Source organism: Amborella trichopoda, chromosome 8 (assembly GCF_054954075.1).
Source record: "Amborella trichopoda isolate Santa Cruz 75 chromosome 8, AtrichopodaSantaCruz75HAP2 v2.0, whole genome shotgun sequence".
Taxonomy (NCBI): Eukaryota; Viridiplantae; Streptophyta; class Magnoliopsida; order Amborellales; family Amborellaceae; genus Amborella; species Amborella trichopoda.
In genome coordinates, this window is record NC_142343.1 from 1613403 (window position 1) to 1634470 (window position 21068).

Here is a 21068-nt window from a genome sequence, read left to right on the forward strand (position 1 = left end):
TTATATAAAATATGCACATGAGATTTTGGTGATCAAATTGTTAAGTAAGTTTGTTAACTTAATTACCTATTTATCACTTTATAAGTATAATATGAAGGAAGAGGTTTTATTATGGAAGAAAAAAAAAATATTGAATTACAATATTGAAATCATGATTTTTTTGTATATTAGTTCTAAATAAAGTCTACATTCATAATATTTTTCCAAAATAAATTCGACACAATTTGAGTGGGTAGCACAACATAGTGCGACAATGGAATAAATTTTTTATCTATTTTGCGTGTGTGTGTATATATATATTGTTATTTATAAGTTGTAAATGATAACTTATACATGACATATATGTAACCTATAGTACATATTTGTAACTTCTAACTAATAACTTATAAATATTTAAGTTATTTTATAAGTTACAATAGTTGTAACAAATTATAAATTTTTATTATAACAACTCTTACAAATTGATTAATAAATATAATTGACTTAAAAAACATATAGTAATAACTAATAAACCTACAATATAGTCTAGCAAGACTACAATAAAAAAACTTATATTTTTTTATTTACATGATGAAACTATTAACCCCCGTATCAATTTGTAATGCATATGCCACTTTTAAATATATAATGAAACAATATATTCATTTTAAATAAATGCTACATTCATGGTGACTTCTTTGAAGTAAATTTTACACAAGCTATGCATGTAACACAAAAGATAGTTGCAACATAAAGATGACACATTGTGCTATTACAAGATTAATTAAAGCCAAACCTAAAATATAATCTAGCAAAGATCATAACAAAGAACTTCTAGTTTATAATTATTAAGCAATATGATTGGTAATTTTTTTAAATTGAATTTCACGCAAGTTGAGTAGCAAGCACAACATTGTGGCACCACAAAAATGGCACTTTGCACTGTTTGAAGTAATGGTTTAGTTAAAATTATTACTCTTTAAAATAATTACACAAGTTGCACGAGTAAGACAACATAATGTCACCACAAAAATAACACGTTGTATTGCTCCAAGCAGCAATTTACTTAATATTATTATCGATTGCATGTCAACTTTGAATATTAGTCAATTATTATTCCATTATAAGTGTAATATCAACTTATCAGTCAAATTATAAAGTTAGCAACAAAACCATCACTCTCCACATAAAGTTTAACTTTCTACGTAAGGTTCATACAATGTAAAGACTTTTTACACTGTGCCAGACTTTTGTACACTCAATAACAGGTTAGGATATATAGACTTTTTTACATAAGGTTAGTGTGGTTGTTTCCCACGAGAGTACACAGAATGTGGAGTCTATACCTTTTGATTTTTTCCTCTGAGACAAATATACCCGCTCCGAATTATTTTCCAATCCCATATCACTAAATAATCATCTATCTAAAACAGTTTAGAGTTTCTGGAGTGCGTACTCCTCATGTAAGCACGAGTCAATATCTTGAAAGCTTCTGTAGTGCGTACTCCTCTTGTAAGCACATGTCAATGTCTTGAAATTCCGCGTAATGGGTCAAGGTGGAACCTAAAACACAAAAATGCCATCTTCAAATTATTTTCCAACTATACATCCAAAACAGTTTAAATTATTTTCCAAATCCATACCACCAAAGAATCATACATTCAAAAAAATTCGTAGCTTCTGCAATGCATCCTCCTCTTGTAGGCAGACACTAATATCCTAAAATTTTGGGTCGAAGTGGAACCTAAAACCATTATAGAAATGAGCATAACATAGATCAGGATCTGATATGGTGGCAGTTTTTCTTTTAACTAGCAAGATAAATTTTGCACTATTATATTAAAATATTAAAAAACACAATAAAAATATTGTTTCAAAATGTGGACCGTCCAACACTTACCCGGCCGCTTGATGGTCCAGAAGGCTTGGGCGCATCGCTCACGCCTAGGCAGTCAAACTAGGCAGCGGGCGGTAGTTTTTGAGCGCCGGCCTAGGTATTATGGCACCCGCCTACGCGGGCGTTCAACATCCGCCCTGGGCGGCCGCCCAGTGCTTGCGCCTCATCCAAGGTTAGAAATGAAATTTTTAAAAAAATAAAATAAAATAAAAAACATAAAACTAAAAAATAAAAGCTTTTAAAGGGTGCGTTTTAGGTCCATTTGAGACCTAAACCCACAAAAATTCATGAAAGAAACCTCTAGATTTGAGATTTTTATTGGATTGAAGTGTTTCTCAAAATTTGTAATAAGACCACGTTGTTGCCAATATTATAAGGGGTGATTATTATTATAAAAAAAAAAATTGTATTTCCCCAACTTAAGATTACATAAGTCTTTCTTTCAAGAACGAGCAAAGAAGACTGATAGGTTGGAGACTCTCTCTACACAGCGCTTCTCTTTTAATGTTTTATCATGTGAAACCATTCCATATGGTCAATAGAAGTCCAATTTGAAACAAAAACTAATATGATCTTGTCGGAGAAATTTTTTTTTTTCTTCTTTTTCACCTTTTTTTTTTTTTTTTTTTTCTTTTGGCAAATATCACTTACCATCAGTCTTATTACAATAACTCTTTTCAAAGAAAATAGAACTAACAAATCGAAGATCTTAAAAACCTTGATGTCATTAAATCAATTTTCTTTAATCAAAGAAACAACCGCAATTCTTATGCTTGAGAATATACAGACTATATAATTAAATATGGTAAGAAACAAAAAGAACATGGTCAGATTACCAAACCCTCTAATGCTAAGACCATATTTTATTTCTATTTAAAAAATAAACCAAAAATAAATTATAAGCAACATCTAAAAATGGGGCATATTTTATTTTCTATTTAAAAAATCAACAAAAAATAAATTATAAGCCACATCTGGGAAATACATTGCTGAACAAATAAAAAATAAGGCCCTAATAGAGATTGAATAATTCCTACACAATTAGTGAATAATCATATTGGCCCCAATATTGAATTGTCGGATCAATAAAATAATAAAATTTAAAATAGTTTAGATGAACTTAACAAGAAATAAAAGTTATAAAGAGTCAATATGGATGTACCAATAAAATTTTTAATAGTTTAGATGAACTGAACAGGAAATAAAAATTATAAATATGTATTGATAAAGTAAAGAAGCATTGCATTTAACAATAATGGAACCAAATTGCCACTCAAGCTACCCCTTGAAGACTATAATTTTGCTTAGCGAATTTGTTTTGGTTGATCAAAATAAGATACTAATTAAAACCCATTTATAGAATAAAAATATGTTTATATTTTGCTAGGAGAAAACTAAACTACAAAACATATACTTATAATGATAGAATTTATGCTATAGAAAACAATTCAAATAGCTAGAGTTGATACCTTCAATCCCCTCCAATGTTCTAAGCTATAATGATTCCCCTTCCAATAATGCAAGTTGAAATGCATCTTGAACTCTTAAGTTTGAGATGTGCATGTTCAAATAAAGAGTGAGTTTAAGCAAACCATTTATGTATATGAAAACACTCGTGAAAGCATATACACACTCAATCCATGTCAAGTAAGAGTTTCACACATAGAAGAGCCAATCACACTGAAAGCATGTCAAAGCATACACATTTTGTGGTAGGCCTAATCACACTCACAGAATTCCATGCAAAATGAGAATCTCACGCTTGGGAGGTACTCTCAAAATCAGGTAGAACTGTGAACTTTATCTGGTTATATGATCATTTCACTCATAATGTTATGCCTCAACTATATAATTGTGTCCCTAGGTTACATAAACACGGATGAGCATATTAGCATTTGTTATGATTGCGATTGCCAAAATAAAAATCTCAAAACTAAGTACTTTAATGGTGACATTTCACAAATAAAGTTTAATAAGTGTTTATGTTTCTAAAGTGCAGGATGTGAGCATGATGTCCTTGGACATTACTATCCTTCATGCATACATGTGTTCATTTTTTTTTTTTGAGGGCCTGAATAATACAAGATATATCTAAAAGGCATGGGGTAGGGAGACTTGTTGCTCATTCATGAATAGAGATTTAAAACAAATAGCGTGTTGCAGCCATTGACACCACAACCAATCACGCCTCTGCACAAAACAAGGCATGACATTGGTGTTGAAAAATAAAAAAGCAGTTTTCAAGATTTATATATTTATCTATCCATGTATGTATACACAAAGGTGTTGTTAGTATAAGGTCCAGTTGTTCCTTTCTTCTTTTTTTCATTTCTCTTTTTTTGTTTTTGGGTGAGTCAGTGAGGAGAGGGCCCCAACTCTTGATAGGAATTAAGTCTAGGACGTAGTATTGAAAATCGTTTAAGTGCTAATCAATTAAGCTCAAACTCTTTTCTTAGTATAAAGTCTAGTTTATAAAGTAAATCTGAACATCATTTACTTCAAAAAGACTTAAGAAAAAGGTAGTTCTGGCATCGAAGATCTCTACGATGGGCCTTCAAATCTATTTCTAACCCTAATTTAAAAGACCAAAAACATCATAGATTTCATGGATTTATACGTACTTTAAAAAAAGATGGTTCATATAATGCATTACAAGATATATCATTTTTAAGTTTTTAATCGTCAATTTTTAAACTATGTAGTTATCGAAGTCGAGATCATCAATTTGATTTTTTTTGCATCTATAATTGTATTTTTTATCATGAAGCCTCAGCCTTGTATATAAGGTTATGCAACTCGCTTTTGCTTGTGTAATCCTCAATTTAGACTTTGGATATATTTATACGAAAAATACATGTAATTTAGGCGCCATTTAACAACCCTCTAGCCAAGCCCGAAAGGATAATTCAAAATACCACTATTCAAAATGACCAAATTACCCATAACATCCCTTTAACCCCATCATGAAAAATCAAATCAAAATATCAATACCACTCACTAATTGACCAAATTTCGGTTGTATTCTTATTAATTAACTAATTGATTGTATTCTCATTAATTAACTAATTAATATTTTCACGGATGTCTGATAGTGTTTGAATTTTAATTTTTTTTTTTACAAATCCAAATCACTTGAAATTTTAGGTGTGTGTTCTTATCATCAAGGCTCACGTAGTAAAAATATAAAAAATTAATAATTCTTGAAAAAACAGTTGACCAAAATAACCCCAAAACTTTTCGAGGTATTTTGGTCAATTTATTTCATATTAATAAATATTTTTGATATTTTTCGTAGATTCGCCTATTTCTAAAGAACACACGCTTAAAATTTTAAGTGATTTGGATTTGTAAAAAAAAATTAAAATTCAAACAGTATCGAACATCCGTGATCGTCAAAATCCGTGGACATTTATTGTAGTAGTACGCACCATACAACATCTTTTCCCATAAATATATATATATATATATATATATATATATATATATATATATATATATATATATATATATATATATATATATATATATATATATATATATATATATAATGGGTATATTTATCAAAAAAAAATTTATTGTTTTTTGTTTAAAAAATTATTTTAATAGATAACTTACTCATTAAATAAAAATAAATTTGAAATTAAAAGTTTTGGAAGTTAGTGTTCTGAAATTTTATTTGTAAAATGTCTTTATCTTTTAATAAAAATTTCAACTTTTCATGCTTTTACTTATGAAGATATCACAAAAGTAATATTTTTTAAAAAATAGACCTTCACAACTCTCTATCTTTAATCCTTGTAATTTGAATAGTTGTGAAGTTTAGATTATCCATATATATATATATATATATATATCAATGTTGCGATGATCAATTAGAAGGTTTTTCAAAATTAAAATAACCTTTTCCAATTTAAAGTGCGTCTTTAATTCTGATTGCAACCTTATATAAACTTTTTCCATATTTTATATATAACACAAGCTATAAAACAAACGACCAACATAATAATAGTATCTAGAGTATATTAATTTCAAATAAAATTATTTGACCATGTAAAATAAAATTATTCATCCACACAAATTTAACTCACTGAAATTCACATTTCAAATCTCTCTCTCTCTCTCTCTCTCTCTCTCTCTCTATTTCAATTTTCTCACCAGCAATTACACCGGCTAGTACACAATTCAACCAAATCAATATCAGAACAAAAAGCATAAACACCCATTTTATCCCCTCTCTCTCTCTCTCTCTCTCTCTCTCTCTCTCAATTTTCTCACCAGCAATTACACCGGCTAGTACACAATTCAACCAAATCAATATCAGAACAAAAAGCATAAATACCCATTTTATCCCCTCTCTTTCTCTCTCTCTCTCTCTCTCTCTCTCTCTCCATATTCAGTTTTCTCACAAGCAATTAGCCCAGCTGATACACAATTCAACCAAATTAAGATCAGAACAACAAAAAGCATAAACACCCATTTTACCCTTATTCCCCCTTTCATAATATTAATTAAGCTTTAATGTACATAGGCGGCAGCAAACCCCATGAGAGGTAAAAGCGCCCATCAAAATGACAAAAAACAAAACCAAAAATTACAATTGAATGAAAGGCTCCAAGAGCCCGCATATTACAACAGAACAAACCACCCTTCCTTATGGACCATCTCTTCCCTCAGTCTCACTCTCTCTCTCTCACCTCATGTCCATGTCCATGTCCAAGTTACTACCCTCCAAATCCAAAACCCTCTCATCAGTTAACACACCCTCCACCTCCTGAATTCTCGACCCAACTGATGAAACCCTCGAGATGCCCGAGAAAATAGGCATATTGCCGGAACCAGCCGCCCTCACCAGCTCTGGGGGGCCTGGTGATACCGACATGGGAAAGGGCATATTCGAGGCCGACGCCTCCTGGTTCCCTCCTAAAATAATAGTTATTGGTGAGTTTTGGTGGGGCACAGGTGAATTACCAGCTGTTTTCTTATTGGTGGAACTGGCTGCATTTTGCGATATAGAAGTGCCTTGCTGCTGCTGCTGTTGATTCTTTTGCGGGGGGGATTTGGGGCGAAGGCTCTCTATCTCGGGAGTTGTGGAGACAAGGTGGGGGGCTTCCGGTGGGGGGTTGCGGCCCCCACCACCTTGCCATACCTTGCCTTCTTTGTCAGAAAAACCCTTCACGTAGGCCTGTGAGAGAAAAAGGGGAGATGCGCACTTAGATGATGGTGAGCTGGCTCTCTCTCACACACATACACATGCACAAAAGAAAAACTACTAAAACAAACACCAATTTGTTATCAATCTAGACTTTTTCACTCACACAACACGGACACATGCACACCAAGTGCATTGCACAGTACTACGACACATACATTTGCTTGGGCACATGGTCGCCGAAGCAGATAAGTGAGGAGAAGAAATATTTGAAACATGCGGCTGGTATTCAATGGAGTGTATTGTATGAGAAACTTTCTCCTATGAAAACCATGAGAAAGGCTCGTCTCCACCATCCATTGTCCATTAAAAAATTGCCAAGCTTGGTTAAGCAGTAACCAAGATTACCGCAATATTAGTAATCAGGATGATGGACGTAGGAGATCAACCTTCACATGCTTTTTCTATCAAAGTGGGGCTTCTCATGCAATCTTTCTCATACTATAAATTTGCAATACCCATATGAAGTGAATGAAAAGTCCACAAGTCTAATAGACCATGGGATATGGTATCTCAGGACAACATTCACCACACATTCCTTATGATGGGTGGTAGGAGATTAACCGGAGCAGGGCCAGGACCCCAAGACATTCACCAGGTACAGTCGGTCTCCAATTATCCTTCAATGGGAAGATCAATCAATACAGCCTATTGTATGGATCACTAAGTGAATCATACAGCTAGTAAGAGGACGATAACTTTGGACCCAAGCAGAGAGAGAGTTTGAAGGGTTACTGTTACGTACCTCAGTATTGAAATTCGAAGAAGACAAGCCTTTGCCAACAGTCAGCCAACCCGCACGAATGTTATGGTCTTCACCAAACAGCTCAATTCGCCTCCGGCCCAAAGCAAAATGCTCAATTATGCGGTATAGGTCTTCTGGTTTTATTGTGGAACCTACGATAATCATAAAACCAATTTCACGTCAAGAAACAGAGTGATGACAAATAAACTGAAGAATCTCTCTCTCTCTCTCTCTCTCTCTTCTCTCTCTCTCTCTCTCTCTCTCTCTCTATATATATATATATATATATATATATATATATATATATATATATATATATATATATATGTGGGATTATCTATAAAGTGACCTTTTATCTTTTGTACAAGGAAGTCACAATCATTCTCACTCATTAGATGCCAAATTGGATGGTTTGGATCAGTCACAAAGTCCGATAATTTTTTTTGGAACTTTGTGCCTATTCAACAACACTCTTACAACCACCCATTTTGAAATTTAAGAGACAAGATTGTGACTTTGTAAAAAATAAAAGGTCTTTTTATAAAAATCCCTCTGTGTGTGTGTGAGTGTGCGTGCGTGCGTGCGTGCGTGTAGAAAACTAAAAAACACTGCGAATTTCCAAGTATTTCACTCAATGCTCACATATATATACATGGAATTGTCTACAAAGATTGTCTACAAAAAAGCCATTTTTCTTTTGTACATAGAGGTCACAATCATTCCCACTAATTAGATGTTAAATTGGATGGCTTGAGGTGAGTCACAAAGCCCGAGAATTTTGGAACTTTCTTTCTATTCAATGACAGTCTGACCGCCACCTATTTTGAAATTTAAGGGACAAAAATGATTGTGACATCTATGTACAAAAGATAAATAGTCTCATTGTAGACAATCTATCCCTATATATATATATATAAACACTTACATACACTCATAAGCGAATTTCCACAGTATTTCAATTATGGCTCCTCACCATCCAAAGTCCATCAGACAATCGTGATTATCAGAATCGTGATTGTCTGACGGCATTTGAATTAGTAATTTTTCTACATATCATATTAGCCTGAAATTTTGTGGGTGTGAGAGCCTTAGTGAGTATAAAATATAAAAAAATCCATATAATAAAAATAACGAAATCACCCCTATGAATATTTCATGGGTATTTTTGTTATTTTATTTTTTGAGAATTATTTTAAAATTTTATTTAAGTGTGAGTTGGTCAAGATGTTCAAGAGCTCAGATGAATTTGATTTGTAGAAAAATTATTACAATTCAAAAACTATCAGACAATTGTGACCGTATGATGGACTTTAGATGGTGATGAGCCATTAGTGCAATACTGCAGAAATTCGCTCATAAGTGTTTGTAAGTATTTTCCACACACACACAAAATGTGGTTAATACTTGATAATAGTCTACAGGGGAAGAAATCAGCCTTTGATCTACAAACCATAAGGAGGCTCTTCAGCAATAATAATGTCAGTGTCAATGTTAGCATGGATGATATGCCCATCAGTGCTACGCCGTACTGTACCCTTTATGCCCATCAGGCAGTGTTCCTGCCACATAAAACAAACTCAAGTGTCAAGCTTAAATTAGAATAAGTGCATCAAATTGATAGGGTGGAATTGAAGAGATAGAGAACAGACAAACCTTTGAATGCTGAAACAAAGTGTGTGAGTCATGTCGCAATGATGGCGTTGCGTTTCCCTTATTTGTCTTCACCCAACATATATCCTCACACCTCCGAAATCCCCACTGCATTAAATAATACACAATGAAATTAAATTTATCATGTGCATTCATCTAGCATCAAACACAAACACAGACAGGAAAAGAGCCCGGGCTTAATTGGTTAGCGCTTGATGATTTGCAATGCTATATCCTCGGCTCAATTCCTACCAAGGGTAGGGGCCCTCTCCCCACTGACTCACCCAAAAAAAACAAAAAAAAAACGCATAGGCACACGAGTATGTGTGCCCGCGAACACACACATAGCAGCTATAACAGATATGTTTATACTATAAAGAAGGTCCACAAATAAGGATGCCAACAGGCCAGGAAAGCCCCAGACTAGCCCAGTCCAAATTTGTTTGGCTGGGACCAGGCCCAAAACTAAGCCAAAACTTGTGCCTGGGCCGGGACCAAAATATGTCATTGAGGCCTGTGTGTGACTGTGAGTATATAATTGCATATTTTATACATTACATGGATGTATACTGCATATGTGCATATAATAAATGTACATCACATGTGTGTGTGTGTCTTTTTCATTGGTTTGGCCTTGTGAAGCCAGCCCGCAGACCTCATGAGTGTGGCATGAGCCTGGCACAAATGCTGGTTACGAGGTCTGCAGGCCTGCCTGGCAGTTGGCACCGCTATCTACAAACTTAATAGCAACATGGTAACTCATTTGATTGATCATGAGAGCGAAAAGAAAACAATTCCACAATTTTGAAGGATGAAATGATAACCAAGAAGACCATTTATGACCTACAATATTATCCAATATTAAAATATCTAGATATCTTCAAACAAGAAAGAAACTATAAGATGTCAACTAGTATTGTAAAGATTTGGGAAAAAGGAAAAGCAGTTAGCTAATACCCATCTAGTATTAATGACTTGCAATATGCTAGAGTCCACTCAGCTAATGCAGCCCCCAATTCTCAAAGAAGCAAGCTCAAGGTACCAAAATAGAGTCTCTAATAAACGATCATCAAGTCTTTACCAAAGCATTTGGAAAACACTTGAAAAAATTTGTAAGAGAAGGCTTAAAAGCCAACTGGGTAGGGAATCAGGCTGAATGAGAGTTTTAAAGCTTGAGTTTGACATGAGATATCCAAGGTACAAGAAATATCCATGACTAAAACCAGAAAACTTTTAGAAGTCTACAAAGACGAGGGGCAGCCCCATCTAGCCCAGCAATATACATTCAAAGGATCCACTAGTATGGGAACAAAGAGGAAATATAAAAATCTTCAGCCCAACAAAGGGACTTTCAGCATCCACAGATGTTGAGGTGACCTAATAGAAAATCAATCCTGATTTCAATGAATATTCTACTGGAACCCCAGCCAGGCACCAGCTCAAAATAATGATTAAATAAATAAATAACCCGGCTGGAGTGGTAGGTTCAATAAGGAAAACATTTGGTGAGGCCAGCAAAAAACTAGAAGTACATAAGAATAACACGCATTTTCCATATACAGTTTATTCGTCCAGCCATCCCCATCTTCTTGGACTTAGAGAACGGACAATCATTATTTTATGGCATAAACAAAATCATTATTTAATAATAAAATCATTATTTCATCATATATACAGTCTGCTCATGTGGCATAATATCTATATATATATATATATGGTGAATGATATTGCACCCCACCTCACACAACAAGTGATAGAAATTATTTTTTTAAGGCAAGTATGAGATTAGGAAACATACCTTTTTCAGGCAAAGACGACCTTGCTCAAGACCAACACCATCACCAACCCATAAGAAAATAAATGATGGAGTGTCAGCAATAGCCTGGATGACAAAGACAACTAAATTATAAACTCTGCAAACTTGTGTCAAAAATCAGTTACAAGCAGATGCAATATATGTGTTCTTTTTAATAATTTCAGCATATGAATTCTCACTATAGTTTCAACCAACAAGACTACAATGATAGATAAACAGTGAAGGTGAGACTCAGCATGATGAACCACAGTTTCTAAACAACTGTGAGCATAACTGATAACCAAAGAGTCAAGCATGGAAAAAGTAGAATCGCATGCTTCCCAAGTGTATCAATTAGGGTACCAAGTTAATAAATTGACAAATTGTCATTATGTGCAACACATAGCTAAGGGCAGCATAAAAAGGTGGAGTATGTTAATGGAATGAATGATCACATGATTTATTTTTACAAAAAATTGACATGGTTTCAAACAAGGAGAAACTAAAGCAACATTGAGCAAAATATTACGCAACATCAGGATAAAGCAATTAACCCCAAATGACTTACAGATGATAATAATGTTGTATAGGAAAATTTGATGCCAGTTCAAGGTTGAAGTTTCCGTTGAAGTCCAATGTTAGTCAAGCAAAACCACAATACAATACAATACATGGTTGAGCACTCTCAGATGTCAGAAAATATCTCATATCATTGCCAATTTCCTATAGTTTGAGAGAGTATGCTACTAATGGTAAATTAAACACATCACCAAGTACAGATGTCAAGGGCTGCTTCTGAATATTCAACATCATATAGTGCCAATATTATTTTCAATGAACAGATATTACAGTAGCGCTCAATGTATATCATGGGCTTTCTACTCATCAAGAAAAGAGGATTAATTGATTTGGATTCCAGATAGTAGGGGTGCTTTCTCAGTGTTTCCTTGTAACTCTAACCAGCGAGGAGATTTCAGTTGTTGCTGGGGTGTTAGTCTATCCCAGGCCCCCCAAAAGATGCAAGCATTTGGGTGGCTGGCAGTTCTGGACAGGGTTTTAGCAGGGCAGATCTCATAAAGAGGAGCATAACACTTCCAGATATATGTATGCTATGCAAGGAAGATGAGGAAACAGTAAGTCATCTATTCCTGTACTGCTTTGCAGATATATGTGTGCTAAGGCTAGGGAGATGAGGAAATAGTAAGTCATCTGTTTCTGTACTGCTCTTTGCTAGAAGTGTTTGGTATTTTCCTCTAAATCTTGTTGACTTCACATGGGTTCCACCAGCCGCAGTAGAATCCTTACTTTTCCAATGTTTTTCCCCTCCATTGCCAAAGTGGGGCTCTTCTCATGGAGACCAACAATGTTGGCTGTAGAACGGCTCTATGGTTAGAATGGAATATCACATGCTTTTGTTACAGAAGAAAAGGGGTGGAAAGCATGAAGCAACAAATTAAAACTCCAGTCACATCATGGACTAAGCCATAAAAAGAACTTTGGGGATGACATTGTGGATTTCAGAACCAATTGAAATGACAAGCAGAATAGAATTGAGAAAGAATTCGACTGCAGAAGTGGTATCCCCTTGAGGCTTTTCTGAAATTAAACTTCACAGGCAGCTACTGGGGAAACCAAGGGTCCCCCTGGAATAGGTGGGTTATTGAGGAACCACCAAGGCAAGATCTTAATTATCTGCCCTTCTCTGCTCCATGGCTGTAGTTTAAATTAGGTACAGATCACATCATTCTCCCTGGCCTAGGAGTTTTGGAGATGGAAGGGAAGAAATCCGCAAAGGACAGGATTCCTTCAATGCCATAACCTGGGGTAGTCGGAAATTAAACATTGTGGTTGCAGAAATTTTTGACCACAGGACTAAGTTAAGGGCTATACGTCTTCATTAACTGAGTGAGAGACAGAGAGAGAAAGAGAGAGACGGACAGAGACAGAGAAACGGATGCAACGGCAAGGGAAGGAAAATCCGAATCTGATAATAGTCATTAATTTCTAGAAGTTGACTTAGAAGATGACTTAAATTTTATGAGGTGAACTGTAGAGTCTGGTGCATATAAACTCAGTTTTGTACAGAAAAGAAATAAACTAACGTGCACATTAATTTTGATATTGATTAAATTCAGTCATCTATAAAAATAAAAATTAAAAGATACTAGCACTCTAGGTATTCTGTATGAGTTGGTCCTATCAATAGTTTTGTTGAGTGACTAATATAGCAGTGGCACTTCAACACCAAACTCTTTGAAGTTAATCTACAAACCAAATACATTTTAAGCTTCTTTTTCAAGAAGAAAATCATGTTATTCAAATTTTACATGGAGTTGATAACATTCATTTGAATCAGCATAAACTGGATATTGCCAAAAGATTCCAAAGTGGGCAACTAGTAGAAAAACTAAGAAGCATGGAGCAGAACTACTTAAACTACACAGGTTCATAAACATTAAAAAAGTGTAGTGCACAAATGTTAAAAAGTTCAATTTGTTCATAGAAGTATAATAACTCTTGGTTGTGAATATTATAAATGTTTAATACACAATGAATTTATTTCCTTATCACAAACTACTATTTCTCCAGTCACATGCCCCATATTTGAGGACAAGCTTCCAAAATTAAAAAGAGCAAAAAGTTAACAGATTCAAAAACAATAATTAAAAAAAATAGAAAGAGCAGTAATGCAACTCTAAATCAGGACTATGCACCTCATAGGATAGCATTTTCATCAGTCCCATGCAGTAACTGTGATATTAAAGTCAGGTGGGGTTGCAAGCACTGTTTACGAACACAGAATCAGGCAGGAGCTGGGTCAAGTCGGCTTGCCAAGTCCTGACTCTAACTGGCCAAGACTCGAACCAGAATGACTTTTTCTTTTCTTTTTTATAGGACCGACAAGACTCTGTAATCCGAAACAGGGTGATCTAGAACCAGCAGGTTGCCAGTTCCGAATGACTCCGGTGAGTTCGAGTCAGACTCACCACTTTTTAAAACACTGGTTTTTTTTTTGAGAAAACTTTTTTAAACACTGGTTGAAAGAAAATGATGAGAAAAAGGTAAAGGGGGCTATTTTGGGCAATCATACTCTCCAAGTGTTTTTTCTTCCTAACCCCAAAACAGGGACGGAAATACATAAAGGGAGAATTTTTTAGTCAGCCACCCACAGTTTTACCACAGACATGAATAGAATCTTAACAACATGAGTGGCCAACCAAGCCACCAAAGAAAATATTTGGAAATAAACTATGGGATCCAAATGATACTTCAAGGAAATAACTAACGAATGAGACAACCCCCTGAGAATCAGCTTTACATGGATTGCGGTGCATGTTCAGCACCCTCAGTAAAACTTAGAAATTTGCCCCAGACCAGGGTAAACTTCAGATAATATCAGAAGAGTGACTTTGGAGACAACAGCAGTTCAGACATATCACACTCAACCAAAAGACATAAATAAATAAATAACGATCAACCATGAAAAATGGATTCATCTCATGTTGTACTCATAGAAAATATTGAATATAGCAGATTGGGGGTATTTAGGGACAAGCAACAAACGAACTTCAAAGCATGAAAAACGACATCAACAACTGATCAATTTTACGCAAAAGTGTCAATTGCAACAGCCAATCATTTATCCAAGAAAAACAAAATGAAACAGCTTTACATAAGAAAATATGTGGTTACCTCTATTTTAAGATTTTGTATTTCCTCGAATGTCCAGTACTCCATATGATCCGCAACACCCGGTGCCCTATGAACATACTCCTCCCATGGAGGGTCCACAAGGATGACATCAAATTTAGTGCCAAAAAATTCAGGAGAAAGCACATGCTCCTTAAGATCACACTTGTAGTACATTGGTGCACAATTGGAGTTAGCGACAATCTCATCTTTCTTCTGTATAAGCTCTCTCAATTTGGGATAGTCTTCAACCACACTCGTGAGCTCCAACTCCCTGATGAAATTCTGGGGCCTCATACCAGTATCAACAAAATTCTGAGAATAGTCATTTTGTTCCCCTCTAGAAGGTGCTTTACCAGGAGGTCCCGTAATTCTTGGAGGACCCCTACCCATATTGCCTTTTTCACCAGGCATCCCTCTTCCCATTGAGTTATTTCCACCAAAACCAGGACCAGGCATATTGGGAGGGATCCCTCGACCTATGCCAGGTTGACCAAAATATATAGCTTGATTTGGACCAGGCCCCATATTAGGAACAAACCTAGGGCCAGTTGGTCCAGGTGGAGGAATAGGTGCCAAACCAGGGGGCACTGCAAGCATATTAAGCTCGGGTCGAGGTCCTGTCCAAACCATATGGCCTCCATAAGGAGGCATAAAAGCACCTGGACCAAGTGGGGGCCCAGGGCTAGGTGACATGTTTGGACCAAGTGTTTGCATAGGAGCAGGAGGCATAGCTATATGAGCAAAAGGGGGGACCCCAGGTCCTGGACTTGGACTCATTAGTGGAAGAGGAATTCCGCCTCTTTGCCCATCTCTTGCAGTGATCCTTCCTCTTCCTGGCCTTCCTGGTCTCCCACCTTTACCCCCTTGCCCTACTCTTGCAAAGGAGTTGGTGCCAGGGGTATTCGCAAATGGAGATTGGGGCATGTTTCCTGATTGGTTTACACGGTTCATGTTGCTTAGACTGGCCTTTTGCCCTCGACCTCTTCCTACAGCCCCAGAATCACTTGCAACATCTGAAATCATCCTCCCTGAGTTCAACGCTAAGTTTTGATCAAGCCCTGGAGGACCATCATCATCATATCGGTCCTGCATATCAAACCCTGAGCCATATGCATCCCCCATTCTTGCCTTTTCATCTAATGAATTGAAACCCCAATTTCTTTCAGGTGTGCCCATAGCAAAATCTTGATGGGTACCTGTATCATTTTTCCACCCCATGAAAGAGGAGTTGTTATCAGTCCTCCCATAATCAAGAGAATTTACTTGGCTCCCTGTTCTATCTGAACCATCACTAGTGGTGGCAAAGCTTTTCGAGCCCTCCATCCTGCCTCGATTGGCTCTCTCTCCTGATCCTCTGTGCAACTTCTCTCTCTCCATCCTATCGCGATCACGCCTATGCAAATCGAAATCTCGATCATAATCAAAGTCCCCATCACCATCTTTTCCCTCTTTCTCGTGCCTTTCGTGATGGCGCTTCTTCCAATTGTCCTTTGAGTCTTCCCAATCATGATTCCTCTCACCCCAATCCGAATCCCGGTCCTTGGGTCTCTCATCCCTGAGATTATCTCTCTCTCTCTCTTTTCCCTTGAGACTCATGCTTCTTCCAGTGTCAGAGTCAGCTCTATCATCCGAAAACTCTCTCTCATACTCTTCGGAGTTCCTACGACTTCTCTTTCTAGCCTCAGGGCTCCAAGACCTTCTTGTATGCCTAGCCCCCCTTCCACTCCTTGAGCCACCATCATCCCAACCTGAATCTCTTTTCTCTCTAGCACGTGATCTCTCTCCATGTTCATGGTCATCCGGTTTTCCATGTCTCTCTTTATTTTCAGTATCATCTCGACCAGCATATGAAGCATCACGAAAACTCCGGTTCCTATCACTTCTCTCGTCATGGCCCTTATGGGTTTGTCTTTGAGAGCTGGACTTGTCCCAATTGTCTCTATCCTCGATTCTCTCTCTAGAATGCTTTTGCTTGTCATCCCTCAAACCATCTAACTTATCATCCCGGCCCCCACCGAATGACCTTCCCCCATCATCTTCAGACCTCCCTCTGGACTTACCCCTTCTCTCTCCTTCGTCATTTCTCTTATCCTCCCTCTCATTAGACCTCGCTGATTTCCCTTCATCTCCTTTACCATGATAAGAATCAGAAACCCTCCTTCCTTTAGAAGAATACTCACTTGCCTCACTTCTTGTATCTATGTTTTTCTCTCTAGTAGAACCAACTTTACTATCACGAGATTTTCCACTCCTCCTCTCTGATTTATAATCTTCGTCCATCACTTCCCCGATACTAGGTCTCGTGCTATCTGACACATCCCATCTTCTCTTGCTTTTTCCATCTTGTTCATCCTTTTGTTTACTTGTCCGACTACTCTGACTTCTATCTCTATCACTTTCTTTAGATTCTGGATGACGTTTTTGCAAAACCACCTCCTCTGACCGATTTCGACCCTCCTCCCGTCCTTTACGACCACCAATTGATGTTTTCTCATAGTTGACACCACTCGTTTTCTTATCATTTCTTTCATGATGATCCCCATTCCCCCCCTTGCTTAAATAATCGTCACCATCTTGCTCTTCCCTAACCGTTCGGGATCCTGAAACTCTCCTTTCATCACATTCATTCTCATCTGAGCTATCGGCCTTGCTTGAGCTAATTAACTTCTTTTTATTCGATACATTTTCTGGTGAATTCTTTCTTCTATCTCTACTATCTTCCCAATCGCAGGGTTCATCAGTGTTGGTGTGCTTTCTCGACTTGCTAGAACGGTGCCGCCTCTTATCTGAACTTTCTCTTCCATCCCCTTCTCTATCCCTTTCCCTTTGTGAATCCAAATTATCCACAAACCGACGCTTTGAACTAGGCTCAGATGTGTCCATTACCATAGACTAGCATCCATTAAAGAATAAAATTGGATCAAATATGGGTTGAACTCAGATCAGGGAATGCTCAAGTATTTACACGGGGTAAATTAGGGTTTGATCTGAGAAAACAGTGAATGGAATGTCTTGCATAGAGTTAGATGGTCACCTGAGGAAAGAGTACACAAAACAGATAAATAGCATCAGGATAAAAAAAAAAATTAGGATTTTTTATCAACAAAAATTAGGCTTTTTTCACGGTTTATATACAAAAATAAATGAGCAAAAACAATAAATGTAGAGCACTGGAGCATTTACACAGGTAGTTCAGGGTAGCCCGGAGAAAGAGAGCACCAAAAGAAACAGATGAATCATAATATAATTAGGGTTCTCTTTATCAATAGAAGCTAGGGTTTCTTGATGGTTCAGAAGCTGAAATGAATAAAGAAAGTATTAAATAAAGCCATGATTAATCTGAAATGAACTTTGTAGATATCCAAGAAAACAATGAATGGAATATCTTGATTATAATTAGATAGCAGCCTGAAGAAAGGGAGCACCAAAAGAAACCGATGAATCAGGATATAATTAGGATTCTCTTTATCATTAGAAGCTAGGGTTTCTTGATGGTTCAGAGCACCAATATTATCAGGCTACTCCTATAATGGTGTCCTTGAGAGAGAAAGAGCAACTCAATGTCCTTAGCATATTCGCTTTGCTACCTGTAAAACTATCAAAATCTACCCTTCCCTCAACATAAAGAGAGAGAAACAGCCATAAGAGAAAAGGCTTTTAGGTTTTACCCAAAATCTCGAATCCCCTTTGCTTCGATGGAAATATTCAGTCATCAAAAGCAAATTGTATGCCCATAAAGTCACAGATAGAGAAAAAATCAACCTAGGAAACCTAATTTCTACCCCTTACTCTATCCCTGGTTAAATATTGCATTATAAGAAGCTACTCTCCCCCTAAATTTAGAGAGAGAAATAGAAACAAGAAAAAAAATCAGTTCACTAAAATCAGACTATAAATTCTGCATCCTCTAAATATCATTCTTTCTATGATTACTGCCCCCAAATTAGTTAGAGAGAGAAATCACCACTGACCACTAATCTTAAATGCAAGATAAAAAATCCCTCCCTTCTCCTCTGCAAGGATTTTAGGGCAAAACCCACCCGCCCCAAACTTTAGAGGCTTAAACCGTTCTAGAGAGAAACCAAAACCCCGTTAACCAAAACCCAAGACTACATCTATTCAATAACTTTCTCTCACTAAAACGAGTGAGAAGTGCAATATTCAAAAACCCTAGAAAAAAAAAAACATGAAGGTCGAGAGGCGTACCTGGTTATATCGAGGGACTAGAAAGCTCATGATCGAAGTGGTTAGAGGAAGCAGGCGGCCATTGAAGAGTTCTTTTGAGAAAGAATGGAAAACGCGGAAGAAAACGAACGCAAATCTGCGTACCGCATTTTGTGAGGCCTCGCACGTGCAAGATGGCGGTGTGATCTTCTTCAGGGTAAGTAAATCTGAAAAGAAAAGGTGAATCGATGAAACGAAAACGCTTATATAAGGATGCAACCTTATAACGTAGAACTGCGGATGCACCTCAAAAATCCGTCTGAAAAAATAGTTTTAGTGTTGAAAAACCCTTTGATCGACATCTTGACATCAAGATGTGTAATCATGAAAAATAAAAATATTTTAAATTTTAAAAACCGTATATTTTACATCATATTATCTACACCGTTTATTTTCAAGATTTTCATATGTCTTGATTTTAACCATTTTTAAAATTTAAAATTGTATAATTAAATATAAAAATAGATTTTAAGACAATCCTAAAAACATTTTACATTAAATTTATACATCATCATGGAATGTGAAGGTGCGCCTTATCTCTACAACTATGGATGTATCCGCACCCTTGACCAAATTACCCATAAGAGATTGACTATTTAGAGCTTTGTTCATATTTGGCGGTTCAATTTCAAAATATCTATTAAAAAAATACATGTTCTTCGGTTGGAATAATTCTAAATGGGTAAAGGAGATGGAACAATGAGACCATTTACCTTTGATATAAATAACTCACGATTATATATCCGATCTGAAATCTGTTAGCTTGGGTATGTCACAGTTTCGAAATTTTCTTTTGAAGTTTGAGCTTGGTAAATAGAATAAATAAAACCATCAAATTTCACATTCAACCGTTAACAGTAATTGTGATATACCAAAGACAAATCGTCTTATTGTATACTTTTTCATAGGCACATTGTTAAATAGTTCGTTTCTCATAAACATTTTATTAATTTTCTTAAAAAAAAAAAAAAAAAAACATAAATAAACAAAAAAGGGTCATGCAATTATTAATTTCAAGCCTGCTACTAATTTTTCAAGAAACATAAAAAGCAAAGAGAGGATTTCAATCATAACTTCTTTTTTCTTTATTTTTTCCCAGTGGATTTTTTCTAAATGTCTTAAAACTCACATAATAGATTTGCTTTGATCCTACTCCCCTTTCCTTATAAAATTAAGATGGTGGAAAATGGGTTCTATCATAAGGCGGAGAGGAACTCCAACTCGATGTGTGCTGAGGTGTATTGTCTGTGAAGATCAGTGGTGTTAGAATTATATCAGGAAACTTTTATTTATTTTTTCCAGCCCCTATAACTTTGAATCCAAAATGTATCACTAAAATAGATTTTGGGAGGACTCATTTAGATGAGGCAGCTAATTCGTAAAAACTCTTATCCTTTATTTTATACTAGTCGAATTATGTGCTTATATAAAATAAACAATCACAATAGTAATAAATCAAAATATAATAAAAAGTAATATTATATTTAAATATAGTTGTAAATTTAGTATTTGAAAACACAAAATTTTTTTAATTATTTTTTTTTATGCTTAAAGGATATACCTCAAAAATCATCTAGAAGAGAGTGTTCTAACATTAACATTAACCCAAATCTATAAATATCAACTCGCAAACAAATTCAATGCTCACAAATATCTCTGCGTACCTCTTCTCCTATTCCTGAAGAGATAAATTAAAGAATAATAAAAAATTAAAATAACCCTAATATTATTTGCATCAGAAACCCAAAGAATCCCGCTTCAAAGTAAATATCATTACACCTAAAACCTCCATTGAAGTAAATAATGGTTTTAACTTCAGCCTTTTTTTTTGTGAGCAACACCATTAAGCTCAACCCTTTCTTTTGCAGAGAAGACA

The 21068-nt window shown here is 35.8% G+C and overlaps 1 protein-coding gene and 1 long non-coding RNA gene across 3 annotated transcripts; both read right to left on the reverse strand.

The window, feature by feature from the left end:
- Nucleotides 1-1068: 1068 nt before the first annotated feature.
- Nucleotides 1069-3449, reverse strand: LOC148780693 (uncharacterized). Its single transcript, XR_016060256.1, has 3 exons — nt 3346-3449; nt 1639-1723; nt 1069-1542 (listed from the first exon to the last, which is right to left on the reverse strand). It is a non-coding gene; the product is annotated as an uncharacterized LOC148780693 (long non-coding RNA).
- Nucleotides 3450-6352: 2903 nt separating this feature from the next.
- On the reverse strand, nt 6353-19489 carry EMB1691 (Methyltransferase MT-A70 family protein). 2 transcript variants are annotated; one of them, XM_006848072.4, is made up of 7 exons: nt 19175-19489; nt 14969-18002; nt 11279-11362; nt 9484-9588; nt 9281-9389; nt 7831-7982; nt 6353-7058 (listed from the first exon to the last, which is right to left on the reverse strand). In XM_006848072.4, the coding sequence occupies exons 2-7, from the start codon at nt 17855-17857 to the stop codon at nt 6567-6569; spliced, it is 3831 nt and encodes a 1276-aa protein (XP_006848135.2). In that variant the 5' UTR covers nt 17858-18002; nt 19175-19489; the 3' UTR covers nt 6353-6566. The 2 variants fall into 2 exon arrangements, with proteins under 2 accessions (XP_006848135.2, XP_088729349.1); XM_088873223.1 differs by lacking the exon at nt 19175-19489 and adding an exon at nt 18940-19154.
- Between the last annotated feature and the right edge of the window lie 1579 nt (nt 19490-21068).

What these genes read in the sequence shown, in the direction of transcription:
- EMB1691 (XM_006848072.4), bottom strand. Translation starts at nt 17,857, where the DNA reads ATGGTAATGGACACATCTGAGCCTAGTTCAAAGCGTCGGTTTGTGGAT. An exon ending in GTCGTCTTTGCCTGAAAAAG is followed by an intron (nt 9,589 to 11,278) that starts GTATGTTTCCTA and finishes TATTTAATGCAG; the next exon opens with TGGGGATTTCGGAGGTGTGA. An exon ending in CTTTGTTTCAGCATTCAAAG is followed by an intron (nt 9,390 to 9,483) that starts GTTTGTCTGTTC and finishes TTTATGTGGCAG; the next exon opens with GAACACTGCCTGATGGGCAT.